Below are 14,350 nucleotides of genomic sequence, written 5' to 3'. Positions count from 1 at the left end.
TTACAATAATAAATAAAAAAAATAGTAAAATAATTATGTAAGGTTAAAATACATGTGTGAAAAAAATGAAAATGGAATGAGAAAAGAATAAGTACAAAAATGAAAAAAAATATATGAAAAATAATGGAAAAATGAAAAGAAAAAAAATATGAATGAAAAAATTGGTAGAAAAAATGAAAAAAAAAAAAGAAGAAATGGAAGAAGAAAAAAAGCTCATATGTGTGAAAAAAGAAAAAAAAATGGAAGGAGAAAATAATGAATACAAAAATGACAAAAAAATAGAATGAAAAAAAAGAAAGAAAATTGAAAAAATATGAACAAAAAAAAATAATACAAATGAAAGAAAAAAAAAGATAAATGAATAAAAATGAGTAGAAGAAGAAGAAGAAGAAGAAGAAAAGGAAAGAAAAAAAGGATGAAGGAAAAAATTGGTAGAAAAAAAAAAAGAAAAAAGGAAAAAGGAAAGAAAAAATAAGTAAGGAAAAAAAAGAAAGAAAAAATAACTAAAAAATGAAGGAAAATATTAAAAATTAAAAAAAATTTACATTCAAAATCAAAGAAAACATACCTATGATAAAAAAAATGTGGCATTTCCATATTTTAGTTAGCTACTAATTATGTTTCCCATAATTTAACTTTTTTTTAATAAATTTTCTCATACAAATTAAGAAAACTATAATTCTCATATTTTTGCACATTGATAGTATAAAAGTCATATTTTTTTTAAAATTCCCTTATTTATAGGCTCACTGGTCTTACAATCTGAGTAACTAACCCACCAAAAATGCGTAGGGCATTAAATAATACATTATTAATGTAGTGGGAAAAATCTATCTATATGTTAAAAGAGTCCATGAAGCTAGTTAGACTAGCCTATCGGGCCCAACAAACCAGCCAAACTAGCTATTAAGGCCCAACCCAACGTAAATGGACTCGCATACTACAAGAAAAAGGCTCTACAGCAACGACTTTTGTTGTCGCGGTAGATCAAGAAGTCGTCGATGTAGGTAGACAGCAACGACATGTCGTCGCAACAACGACATCGCTGTAGGTCCGTATGTGTAGCAATCTACGGCGACGACAAAACGCAGTCATCGCAGTAGGGTTTTACTACAGCGACGACATGTCGGTCGCAGTAGGAAATCATTTTTTTCTGTTGGACTGGGATATTGCGACGACATGTTGTCGCTGTTGGTGGTGCAAAGATTTGAAAATTTGAATTTTAAAAAACTTCTACAGCGACGACATGTGGTCATTGTAGGTCCGTCGACCACTCCATATACAGTGACGACATGTCGTCGCTATAGGTAATCAATTTTAAAAAAATATATATTTAATTAATTATATTGATTAAAATTTATTTAATAAATGATTAAATATTAATTAAATAAATAAATAAAACCAATTTATTAATTAAATAATGTTGACTCTCGTTTTGGCCAACGACACGGAGTCAAATAAACGACAGGAAAATAATACGATACTTGAGAATACAATCTAATGGAAAGTAAAGAACACCAATAATTATAGTGGTTCGGCCCCAATGATTGGTAATAACCTACGTCCACTTGATACTATTATTAATGTTGAGCTTCAAAGATGTGATCAAAGAACTAGGGTTCCTGAGTTTCTCAGATCTTAGAAGGAGAAACAATACAGACGATGGATAATAGCAATACAATTCGAAGAAAGATCAAAAAGATCCCCCCTTGAACTATTTCTTGTATATTTATAGGCTCAATGAGGGTTACATGAGTCAATTAATCATAACTTTCCTTAATAAACGGATACTCAGGTTATAATGAAGAGATATTCTCGGATATCATTACAACTATACAAATTTATACATAAATAAACGGAGTATACGACCAGGTTGGTCGTATATAAAACTTGAACTCCGCATATGGAAGTATATCTGGTTGATAGGCGAGCAGCATCTCTGCCACATGTCAGCCACGTGTTGAAAATTCTTGCCACGTCATCTACATCTGTTTTTTGGATAAACAAATAATAAAACCAATTTAACAATATTCATAATTTCCAAAATGTAAGATAACAAAACATAAGTAGTATTGTCTCCAAAATAAAAAAAAACAACACAAAATATTAATAATTTAACAATAGTAACTTAATAAAACTAAATGTCATCAAAATCAATTCCAAAGTCATTATCGTCGGGTTTGTGTTGGCTGTGGTGGTTGCTTTTGTGGTGGTTGTGGTAGTTGTGGCTACTGTGGTTGTTGTGGTTGCAAGCTTGCCATCATGGACTGTGTCATGCTCATGTCCAAGTTGACAGGCTGAAATTGTGGAGGTTGGATGCTCGGATTTGTTGTTTGCAAATATTGTTGCATTTGCTGGAAGTTGTGTTCTGGGTCATAAAGGCTTGACTAAAGTGTTGAATCATGGATTAGAAAGTCTCAGGTGGTATTGTTGAAGGGTCAACTGTGGTGGACGGAAACGGTGATGCCTCTGATTGTGAAGAGGATCCAGTGGCGCTTGAGGCAAATGTACTAGTTGTTGGGGTTTTATGCCCTAATTAAAACTCAAATTCTTTGTAATCTCATTTTATTATCAATAAAATAATAGAAATCATTTTTTTGACTTTGTCAATCACTTTGCTCACATGTTTTATTTTCATGATTATTTGTTTAATATAAATTCTATTAAATCCTGAGCATATAGCTAATCTTATTTATAGTGACGTAATCACAGTGGAATATAAATATGATTATATGTTCAAAATAAGTTAGTCCTAAGATTAGTCAATGCACAGGATTTACACTGACTTGCCAATCTACGATATGATCTACTTACACATTACAGTGTTATTCTTTCCAAAACATTAGCAAAGTAGATAAGATCGGATGTATTTGTTACATCGGACTGGACCGATATTGACAGTTGATAAGATAAGTAAACATACTGTTATTATCTATTCTAGTCATCTCATATAGTTGACCATAGGTCAATTCAATCTTAATTCTGAGTGGTTAGTATTCTAACTGATTGTATTATTTGAGTTCTTTGACTTGTTCGTTGCCAGCTTACCCTACGGACTAGCCCATACTTACATCTTGGGAAGTCGGTAGTATAATTAAGTGGGAGTGTTAATCATAGATATGAACATCTATAGCTTCTGATGAAGAAGTGAAACGATAGTTTCCTTTTAGTTTGGTTCAAGGTGCGAAATGATAGAGATCTCATTTCAGTAATTAAATTAGTTTACTGAAATATCATTTATAAGGACCTAAGTGTTTTAAGGATAAAATACAATGAGGGATAAAATGGTATTTTAGCCATATCTGATTGTAGACCGTCTATAGAGGATTGAGTGACAATTATGGTTGTAACATTTGATAATTAATAACATTTGATTTCATAGGCCCATGGTCCCCATTGTACATTGGATAAAATCATCTAGATAGTCTCAATTAATTTAATAATCAATTAGAATTATCAAAGTTGACAAGGTCAATTTTGGATAGTTTTACAGAGTTGTGTAATTTTTTGAAAAAAGAGAAATTATGATAGATTTATTAATTAAGATAAATTTGTATTTAAATTAATAAATAAGTTTAAATCAATGTTCAAATTATAAATAATTAATTTTATAAAGGATTTAAATAATTATTTAATTAATTAAATCAATAGAAAATAATACATGCCTTGATTTTAAGTCCAATGGGCTTATAACCAAATGAGAAATTTTACAGGCCTAAAGCCCATGATAATTTCGACCTAGGGCTGTTAATTGGCTATTATTTTATTGATTTTTTAATTAAATTAAATGACCTAATTGAGTCTATAAAATGAGTGCTTAGAGAGAAGTCATAAGTTCAGATTTCTGAGACGACAAATAAGTTTAATCACTAGTTTTCTGATAGTTTTAGATTTTCTCTAAACACAAGTCCTTTTTTAAGCCTCTTTGATTATTTTCTCTTCTTCTTCTCTGTATCTATCTCATGTGTTGAGAATTGCCCACACTAGTCTAGGTGATTCTAAGGATACATTGAAAGACTGTGAAGAAAATAGAAGATCGGTTCAGTTTCTTGATAATACTTAGCGACAGAGAGGATACAAGAGTTAGAGAAACTGAAGGAAGGACTCTTTAATTTCGCTGCGTATACTGTAAGTATTCTATTCATTGTTTATCTTTGAATTCAATTTTAGAAACATGTTTTAGGTTATCTCGTATTAATTTGTTTAATATTAGATATACATGAAAATAAATAAAGATCTTGTATAAGTAATCTAACACTAGTGCCCTTCAACTTCCGTCCAATACCTCGGTTGTGGCTACGACGTTGAGCTAGTACCTTTGAGACGACTTGTGTCTCATTGACATTGGCACTTCCTGCTTTAGATTCAGATTGGGACTAAGATTGGGATTGTGTCTGGACTTCTTGCTGCAAGGCATCCTGCAGTTTAGAAATGATTAGTGGTGAAAAATACACATTTATTGATTTTAATAGTCAAAATAAATTAAGTTTTAATTAATATTTTCATGAAATTAATTTGATTTATTTTAGAAATGAAAATATTTGATTATGATTTAATTTATTATTATTTTTTAGGAATTAAAGTTGTATTTTAACACTTTAAAATGAAGAGAAAGGAAAATAATTAAATCTGAAAAAAAGAGAAGAGAAAATGGTATTTTTGAGAGGGTTTATACTTTTTTGGACTCTGTGTTTTGACAAATTACTTTTTGGACCCTATGTTTTGTAAAATGGTTAAAATAGAACCCTAAACCCGATTTTGGTCAATGTTTTTTCAACTAAAATCACAAATAATTTACCAAACTAACAATTCAGAACAAAAATAAAATCATTCTGCTTAAAAACTGTGTTGTTATATTCAATTTTTTCTTCATCAAAATTGAGTTTAGGGTTCTATTTTAACTATTTTACAAAACATAGGGTCCAAAAAGTAATTTGTCAAAACACAGGGTCCAAAAAGGTATAAACCATTTTTGAGATCAAAGCCCAAGAAGGAAGCCCAATAGCACCTGGCCCGCCAGCCTCCTTGCACCTCAGCGCGCCACCTGGCGTCCTCTCAGAGCGCCACCTGTCCAGCAGCTCCCTTACCAGCAGCACTCAAAATGGGAAATACATGTGTAATCAGGTAGATGTGTGTGAGATACTACCAGTTTTTATCACTAGGAATGTTGGGTTCAATATTTTAAGAATACCTTAGCATTTCTACATAAGCATTGTAGTATTTTCACTAAGATAAAGTTCAAACCCAAAATGTGCTTTATTTTATGCACTAATATCGTTCGGGCTAGAGAAAGATGATGTATTTAACCAAGTGAGGGATTGTTATGATTGGTTAAATACATAGTTAAATTGGTTTATAAAGAAGCGCAAAAACCATAACGATTTTACTAAAGTAAACATAAGCAGGTTGACTTTTGGTATAGGCATTTATAAATTTTCTTTTTTGGTCCAAGTGTTTCTTTGGAGTGTATAAGAGTACCCAAAAAGTTTGGTAGCATTTGGAGATGTTTTGGGGCGAGTTTGGGGGTGTTAAGTCAATGGAACTTGCGTTGCGTCACTTGTAGGAGGCGAAGAATTGCTCGAGAGACAAACCCCTAGACAGGCAATGCATTGCCTACTTGGTGACGACACATTGCCCGCTTGGTGACGACACATCGCTTGTCAGGCGATGCATAATTGCTTTAAATAGAAGAAATTTAATATAATGGATTAGATCCATGAATGATATGCATATTTATATAAACCTAGCTAGCTATACTTGCGATGTTAATCGAAATTTATAACAAAATAGGTCTAATATCCAATCAATTTTTTTTTATTACTAATTGTAAAAGGAAAAAAAAATGCAATTATGTCAGCTAAAGGTAGACATGCGGGTACTAAACGAGTGATAGATTGACTTAGTTACTTATTTGCTTTCTACCATGGGACTAATGGTTTTGTCATTTTCTAAATGTAATGTATGGGGGTCAAACAGAAGCTTTTCTATATGTATACAATAATTCAAAATATTTTACTAAAATAATTTGATAGGGATGAATGATCTTAAATGTAATAATAAAATGTTAACAAGTGGAAGATTTTCTTCTTATTGATTGATTTTAAGTTATTTGAATTGATCAATCAATATATATATATACAGAAAAATATTATTATAAACTATAATATATATAGGGTACACATATGCATAGTATGAAACAGAGGAGCTAATTAGGAAAACCTAATTGAAAAAGATGTGGAATTTGAAATTATCCTATTGAGGAAGTTGATGTGTTACACCAATTAAGAATCCTTGTATAGTTTTTAAGTTGGCCTACAGTTTGGCCACTCCATATGAAAACTATGTCTCAACTACACTTTTATTTTGTATATGGATTGATATATTTCTTGACCAATATCATATATATTATTATCAATTCCCCAACCTTCACCAAAATTCCAATTATCTCTCTTATATATGCTATATTAATATTATACTCTTCTGGCAGGGCAAGCACACTGCCATCAACACATCAAAGTTGTATCGTCATGCATACCATTTTAGAAATATATCTATATAGTAATCAAATAAAAAAAAATCTTAGCCAAATAAACAAAAACAAAAAAGGAAAGGAATACATAGATTCTCTCGCCTGTAAAAAAACAGAGAATGTGTACTCTAAATTTAATTTGATGAAGTTTGAGGAGTTCCAATGATTAATAATATTTGGATTAACTCAAACATTGATCTAACTGTTATGGAGTGGACGGGATTTAAAATCTACTCCCCTATATTGATAGACACACACTCTTATATTATTCAATATATTAGCAAGAAATAACGTTATAACTAACTAGCTAGAATAACAGGGTACCAAAAGCTTAGACCGTGGGTTACATATATGCATGGTTAAGAAAAATACAATTAATAATAATAAAGATGTGAAACTAAATAATATGTATATATATATGTAGGATTAATTTAATTGTCAACGAATAAAATCAAAATCGAACACTGAAATAATTTGGCATGTATAGATGAAAACACATAGTTGCAGCTGAGTAGTAAGTTTCAACTGTCCCATTGGTAGTCATAATCCAATGAAAACGGCCTAGAAAGCTGTCTAAGATATTACTCAACAAAGGACTGATAACTACAATATATATACTTTGTTTAGCATGCACGAAAACTATATTCAACTTTTATATATATATATATGACACACAATAAATAATATACTTAATTAATTGGGGTGGCATATGCATTTCTCATCCACCTACCGTCCACAAAAACGACATCGCACCCCAGCGCGTTGCATATATATTTATATGTAAGGTTTAGTTAACTACTACGGGTCCCTATAGCTATATATATATATTTATATATAAATTGTAGTGCCATCGAATTCTCATTTCCACAAAAATCACAAAACAAACACATTATTTCTTGAATAACGACTTTGTAATCAGAGAAAAAGATAAGATCATCATGACCATATTAAAGCTGTTACTACTGCTTTCTTTCTTGTTTCCGGCAATGGTTGACTGTTTGGTTCGTCACTACAATTTCAGAGTAAGTATATATAACACATCTCTCTCTCTGCAATTCTTTCATATATATCTATATATTTAGGACACGCTTGAAGTACCTGTAGTAAATATAGAAAAACTAGAACCAAGTCATGCATATAGGAGTTGATATATATTATAGCACTGTTGATATACATATATATATACAAGTAATCATATGCATGCATGTATATTAATTTTGGTAGAGCTAGCTACTATAGATTATAATTTCTTTAATAATAATATGATCACCCTATTAACTATGATCTTATATATTGTGAGGGATCTCTCAAACTTGTCAGTGAACCGAACGTAATGACTCATTTATAACTATACTTAACTAAGAATCAGATTAATCTCTTTTTTTCCTAATCTCATTTAACAGAAACTTAAGAACACTTCAAGCAAGCAAATAAGTAAAAATAATAAACGAGAACGTACAAATTAGTCAACTGCTTCCAGAACAAAGGAATAATGGAAAGAAAATAAAAATAAAAAGTAACCGTACAACATCATCAGTGTACGTACCCATCTAGTGGCTTCATTATGAATAATCATGTATGATGTGTGTGTGTTTGTTTATATATATATATTAAGTATTGGACTGTCAATAATTGATATTCGAGTGTACTGCTGGTCCCAAAAAGTTAATTATTAATTATCGCTCGTGACCTTATCAATCAACTACAGCTGGTAAAGCACAAATATATATACGTAGAAGAACAAGACACACACACATATATATATATAACAAATTAGGATGATTTATAAATAATTAAGGACAAGTTCATATATGTATATATGCAGGTTGTATTGACGAATACGACAAAGCTTTGCTCAACTAAACCCATTGTGACCGTCAACGGCCATTTTCCAGGTCCAACTCTCTACGCAAGGGAAGACGATAACGTGATCGTAAGGGTCACAAACCACGTTGCATACAACCTCACTATTCACTGGTCAGATCATGGTTTATAATTACAATAATATCTGATCATATATATTATTGGACACAAAATATTACAAAAAAAATCACATATATTATACTCTATATATGGGTCTTGCTAGTACTATATGGGTCCTCAGAATTGACATATTAACGTTCGATTAATTATTTGTTAATTAATGGTTTTTACGTTTTTATTTAAAAGATCATGATTAGATTTATCTTTTTATTAAATATTAAATTTAATCACAATGGTGCGTTCGGTAAAATATAAATAAACAATTTTTTTATTTATTTAATAAAAAATCTGAAGGTAAAATGATAATGGGTGTTCGGTATTTCTGTTTTAAATTTTTTTAAAAACTTATTTTCATTTTTTTTTTCTGTTTCTTCTTCCAGTAGTCAAACACATTAGTGTTGTTTGGTAACACTTAAAAAAATAATTTTTTATTTAATTAATTAAAAATTTGACAATTAAAATTTATTAAATTCTGAAAATATAATTTTTTCACTTTCAAATTTTTTTTAAATCATTTTCGACTTTGCATTTCCTTTTTTCTTCTCTTTATCAAATCAACACCTTATATATTGTTAAACAAAAAATAAAATAAAAGTTATCAAACACATTTATTATATTTTGTTTTTAAAAACAAAAAACAAAAATAGTTATCAAACTTATTTTTATTTTTTAAAAATAAAGAAACAAAAATAAAATAATATTTCTATTTTTGTGTTTAAAAAATTCAAAAACAAAAATTTTATCAAATACAGTTATTTTTATTTTTAAAAAAATAAAATAGTTACCAAAGGCATTTTTATTTTATAAAAATAAAAAAATATAAAACAAAAATATATTTTTATTTTTGAATTTAAAAGATTTAAAAAAAATAATAATTTTACCAAACGTTCATTTTTTTAAAGTTAAATATGAAAAAATTAATATGGTAGTGTACAAATGAGAATTCGTTAAATTAGTTACGTAACATACAATTGACAGAATGTTCGTTTTTGTATTTATTATCTTTTTTTTTCTTTTCAAATTATACATATATGTAGCAGGTATCATACTAATAAATACTATATAACTTTTTAATATTTAATAATCACAAAGTAATTTATGATTGAAAATAAAAAATTCTTAAAAAATTATCATCATTATACCATGACGTCTTCCCTAAAACTTTTAGCAACTTGTAATTTTTGTCATTAAATATTATTAGAGTTTTTTCTTTTTTTCTTTTAAATTAGTATGCTCAATTATTTCTCTATGTCTTATTAGTAATTCGTTCTTGACTTACAGATATGTTAAACATTTATTTAGATTGTACAAATTTTTTTTTAATGATGTGTATTTAATTTTAGTTATAGATTTTTTTTAAGGACGGACTACATCACTTTTAATTATGTAGTTGAAATTAAATACACACTATTGTTTATATAAAGTTAGTACAACTTAAGTGTATCACTATCGATTTTGTAGGAGATATAAGAGAAAATAAGTGGTAAATGAGCGAAAAGAATTTGGTGTAGCTCACCAAATATTTCAATTTTTGGAAAAGTATAAGGAAAAAGTTAGATTATTATTATTATTAGAGAAAGTTAAATTACTAAACTAATTTTGCATGCAGAACAAGCTCTAAAATATTAGTCTTCAGATACAATAATTGATTTAAAGTAAACCATTTTATTTCCTTTTTTTTTTTATGTAAACAAGTACTGAGGAAATGCATTTTTCTTTCCTTCTTCCATATTTTAAGTAGCAACCCCCAATGTACAAATAAATAAGTATTAAGCTATAAATACTGTGGGCACAAAAATATATAAATATTTAATTCACTTGTTGGAGGCCCATACAGGCATGGAATCAGACAACTCCAAACAGGTTGGGCTGATGGTCCAGCATATGTGACCCAATGCCCAATACAGCCAGGGAAAAACTTTGTCTACAACTTCACGCTAACAGGCCAAAGGGGGACTCTACTTTGGCACGCCCATATCTCCTGGCTAAGGGCCACAGTCCACGGCGCCATTGTCATTTTACCCAAGAAATCCCTTCCTTACCCTTTTCCAAAACCTCACAGGGAAAAGATCATCATATTAGGTAGTGATTACTTTTTCACTTCTATAATAAAAATGGACTTTTTTTGTCTACCTTTACATGTACATATATTGATCCCTTTTGTATGTAATATGTATAAATAGGTGAGTGGTGGAAAGCAGATGTTGAAGCTGTGGTGAACCAAGCCACGCAAGCTGGTATGCCACCCAATGTCTCCGATGCTCACACCATTAATGGCTTTCCAGGACCTTTTCCAAATTGTTCTTCTCAGGGTACTAATTACCACATGGGGGTATACTTAAACCTTGTGTTTTTTCTTTTTCTTCTTTATTCTAATATTATTTATGCTATGATTTCATTAATTATACTATTAGATATAGCTTATAAGTTATATATGATCATAACTTTTGCTAATAAACTAAAACACTGTTCAATTTAACCCTTCCTAATATTGTCAAACATGTACGTACGTACTTAACAACCCTCCATGACTGAAATCTGAAGATGTCTCCAGTAAAAAGTGATAATATATATATATATATACAACGTTTATATCGTAATAAGAAGACACATATTCTTGTAATGAAACGATTTTGCCCTTGTACTGATGCAGGTTACACTCTACATGTCAAAAGTGGGAAGACATATCTGCTACGCATCGTAAACGCAGCCCTAAACGACGAGCTCTTCTTCAAGATCGCCGGCCACAACCTAACCGTCGTCGAAGCCGATGCCGCGTACACCAAACCCTTCGAAACAGACACCATATTTGTGAGCCCAGGTCAAACCACAAACGCCATTCTCAAAGCAAACCAACCCATTGGCAAGTACTTAATAGTGATTTCACCCTTCATGGACGCCCCAATAGGCTTTGACAACTCCACCTCATCCTCCACATTACGATACAAACTCGATTATAATACTACTACTCCATCAAATCTCGAAACCACAACAATCTTAACCACCATTCCACCTCAAAACGCAACCCCAATAACAAAAACATTCATGGACTCCCTCAAAAGCCTAAACTCAATCCAATACCCGACCAAAGTCCCGTTGATCGTTGACCACTCTCTCCTTTTCACTATAGGAGTTGGACTCAACCCATGTGACACGTGTGCCAGCGGGTTCAAACTGGTGGGAAATATAAACAACGTTAGCTTTGTCATGCCATCTATTGCTCTTCTAGAAGCACATTATCACAACATCAAGGGCATTTTCACCGATGATTTTCCGGTGAAGCCGCCGGTGGCTTTCAATTATACGGGGACATCTCCGGCGAATATTCAGACCATGAATGGGACGAGGCTTTACAGGTTGAGTTACAATTCGAGTGTACAGATTGTTTTGCAGGGTACGGCTGTCATAGCACCCGAGAGCCACCCAACCCATTTGCATGGATTCAATTTCTACGTGATTGGAAGTGGATTGGGTAACTTTGACCCGGTGGAGGATCCGAAATGGTTTAATCTTGTTGACCCGGTTGAGAGGAACACTATTGGAGTACCAACTGCTGGATGGACTGCTATCAGATTCAGGGCAGATAATCCAGGTGATCAATTATATATATTCTACCTATATATGTTTGTTATACTTTTAGTTTCCATATAAATATATATATAATTAATAATTTTAAATATGTTGATGAACATTTTATTTGTTTGTTTGTTTCTGCATAATATACAATTTGAGGTTTAATTAATTAAGGTGAATATAAGACTAAAGGTACACTAGATAGAGATTACTGATCATATTCATGATTCATAGCATATATATATATGTTTTAATTTCAATTTGAAACAACATATATATATATATGTATACATAGCACCAAAAATATAAGGGTGATTAATGGGAATTAAATTTTGTGGGGTTGCAATATGAACCGGCAATGAGTGCCTAAGTTTGCATGTGTTGTTGTAGGATCCACATGAAATTATTTAGTGTGTGCTAAATGCCCAGATAAATATATATGGATAATTAGTGTCTGCCTAGTATTTCTTGATATTATAAAATAAGTTGAGTGATGTTATTATTATTTGTTTAGTCATCACCACTGATGTTTATTATAATATTGAAATGTCAACTTCGGCATTCAATAGATCATGAACTATACAAAAAATTACAAATTTATATATGGTAAAATTGGCAAAATGTTGTTAATTAATTGATTAATATAGAGATCATCATCATTCTAATGTATTGACTTGCTAGTTTCTGATTATAATTAAATAGATATTTTCTTTGACAAGGATATTACACCATTTTATTATTGTATGAGTACCTTAATTAGTATCTGGAAGTAAGAACCAACCATGTCATAATCTCAAGTTCTCCTGACACATGATGATGGAAAAGTTATAATTATTAACTGGACCACAATAAAAGAAGTTGCATGTTCAAGCAATACATGTTCTTTCTACTCCTATCCCCATGTTGGAAAAAGACTTCTAAAGTTGGATATATTGATCACTTTATTTAATTAGTCTCATGGGACAGTTGACTTTGTTTAATGATTAATTAAATGATTTCATTAAATTGATTATGGAAGAGATCAGAGTAATGATTATTTAACAAGTTTTGTTTATGTAATATTAGTAGGCATTTGGTTTTTGCACTGCCATTTAGAGGTGCACACGACTTGGGGTTTGAAGATGGCATTCATAGTGGATAATGGTTTTGGCCCAAATGAGTCTTTGCCACCACCGCCTAATGACCTTCCACAGTGCTAAAACTTGTTCATATATATCATACGCCTGCAAATATCAAAGCTTTCATTTCATTCGAGAGTAGAAGAGTGGGTTATTATACGTGGTGGAGTAAATAAACATCAAAGGAAGAAAAAAAAACAAATTTGTTTTCTTGGAGATAGGAATGAATAAAGAGAAACAGAAATTATTATTTTTGTAAATGAGAAAAGAAAATTAAGGAATTTAGTTGTGATGTACAATATTTGGAATGTATTGTATGGTTGTGGTATTTTAGGAAGTAAGGCAGTTTCCTTTTGAGTGTGGAAAAGAAATTTTTATGTTTGGAAAAATTCTGATATTTCAGATCAGAAAGGGTTTTGATTTTGAACTTTGTTCTTAATGTTTGACCAAAAATAATGTCATGCCAGCCTGTTGAAAAGTCAAAAGTACAAAGTATGCTGTATATCAAAGATTTGGGTTCTAAAAAGGTGAAATTGCGCGCCAGATAGGGGTCGAACCTATGACCTTCTGCTTAGGAAACAGACGCTCTATCCACTGAGCTACAGGCGCTTGGTTTGATTTTATTGTAATGTAAATTTTACTTATATATTGAAACATGACAAAGACCATTTCTATGGGAACAATATTAGAATAAATATGGCACCAATAGAATAGTCTTACTTTTTTTTGTTTGTTTAGTATATAATCCCTAATCTATTTTGGAATTTATGCATCGAACTATTGATACATCTTTTGGGTATTCTTCACATGCCCACGGTGGCGTCTAGGCTGGACTGGCCGATGTCAAATATTAGTGAGATTGCTTGCCTAACTTTTCTGATGGGCTTCTTTAGCTTGGTCGGGCCATGGATCGTAGTCGGACAATCCAAAAGAATTCATATGGGGCAAAATAGTTTTCCAATTCCACAAAACCCAATTTATTTTGGCATTTTTTCATAAATATCCACTTTTTATGATTTTTTTTACATTTTTATAATCCTTCATTTTTTTTTTATATTTTTACTAACTTAAGTTTCCAAAAATACAATTTTATTGTTTCAAAATTACAAAAATATGATTTACACTAAACATCAATCCACAAAACATA

General features: G+C 30.8%; 1 protein-coding gene and 1 non-coding gene across 2 annotated transcripts; one reads left to right on the top strand and one right to left on the bottom strand.

Annotated features, from left to right (window-relative positions):
• Positions 1 to 7,298: 7,298 nt before the first annotated feature.
• On the top strand, positions 7,299 to 13,870 carry LOC133798321 (laccase-22-like). The gene is made up of 6 exons (XM_062236557.1): positions 7,299 to 7,551; positions 8,355 to 8,506; positions 10,350 to 10,594; positions 10,696 to 10,824; positions 11,166 to 12,104; positions 13,154 to 13,870. The coding sequence occupies exons 1-6, from the start codon at positions 7,468 to 7,470 to the stop codon at positions 13,282 to 13,284; spliced, it is 1,680 nt and encodes a 559-aa protein (XP_062092541.1). The 5' UTR covers positions 7,299 to 7,467; the 3' UTR covers positions 13,285 to 13,870.
• Positions 13,740 to 13,812, bottom strand: TRNAR-CCU (transfer RNA arginine (anticodon CCU)). Its single transcript has one exon. It is a non-coding gene; the product is annotated as a tRNA-Arg (tRNA).
• Positions 13,871 to 14,350: the final 480 nt, after the last annotated feature.

Source organism: Humulus lupulus, chromosome 8 (genome assembly GCF_963169125.1).
Source record: "Humulus lupulus chromosome 8, drHumLupu1.1, whole genome shotgun sequence".
NCBI classification, from domain to species: domain Eukaryota; kingdom Viridiplantae; phylum Streptophyta; class Magnoliopsida; order Rosales; family Cannabaceae; genus Humulus; species Humulus lupulus.
The sequence above is the reverse complement of the archived record's forward strand: the minus strand, read 5'-3'. Positions and strand labels throughout refer to the sequence as shown.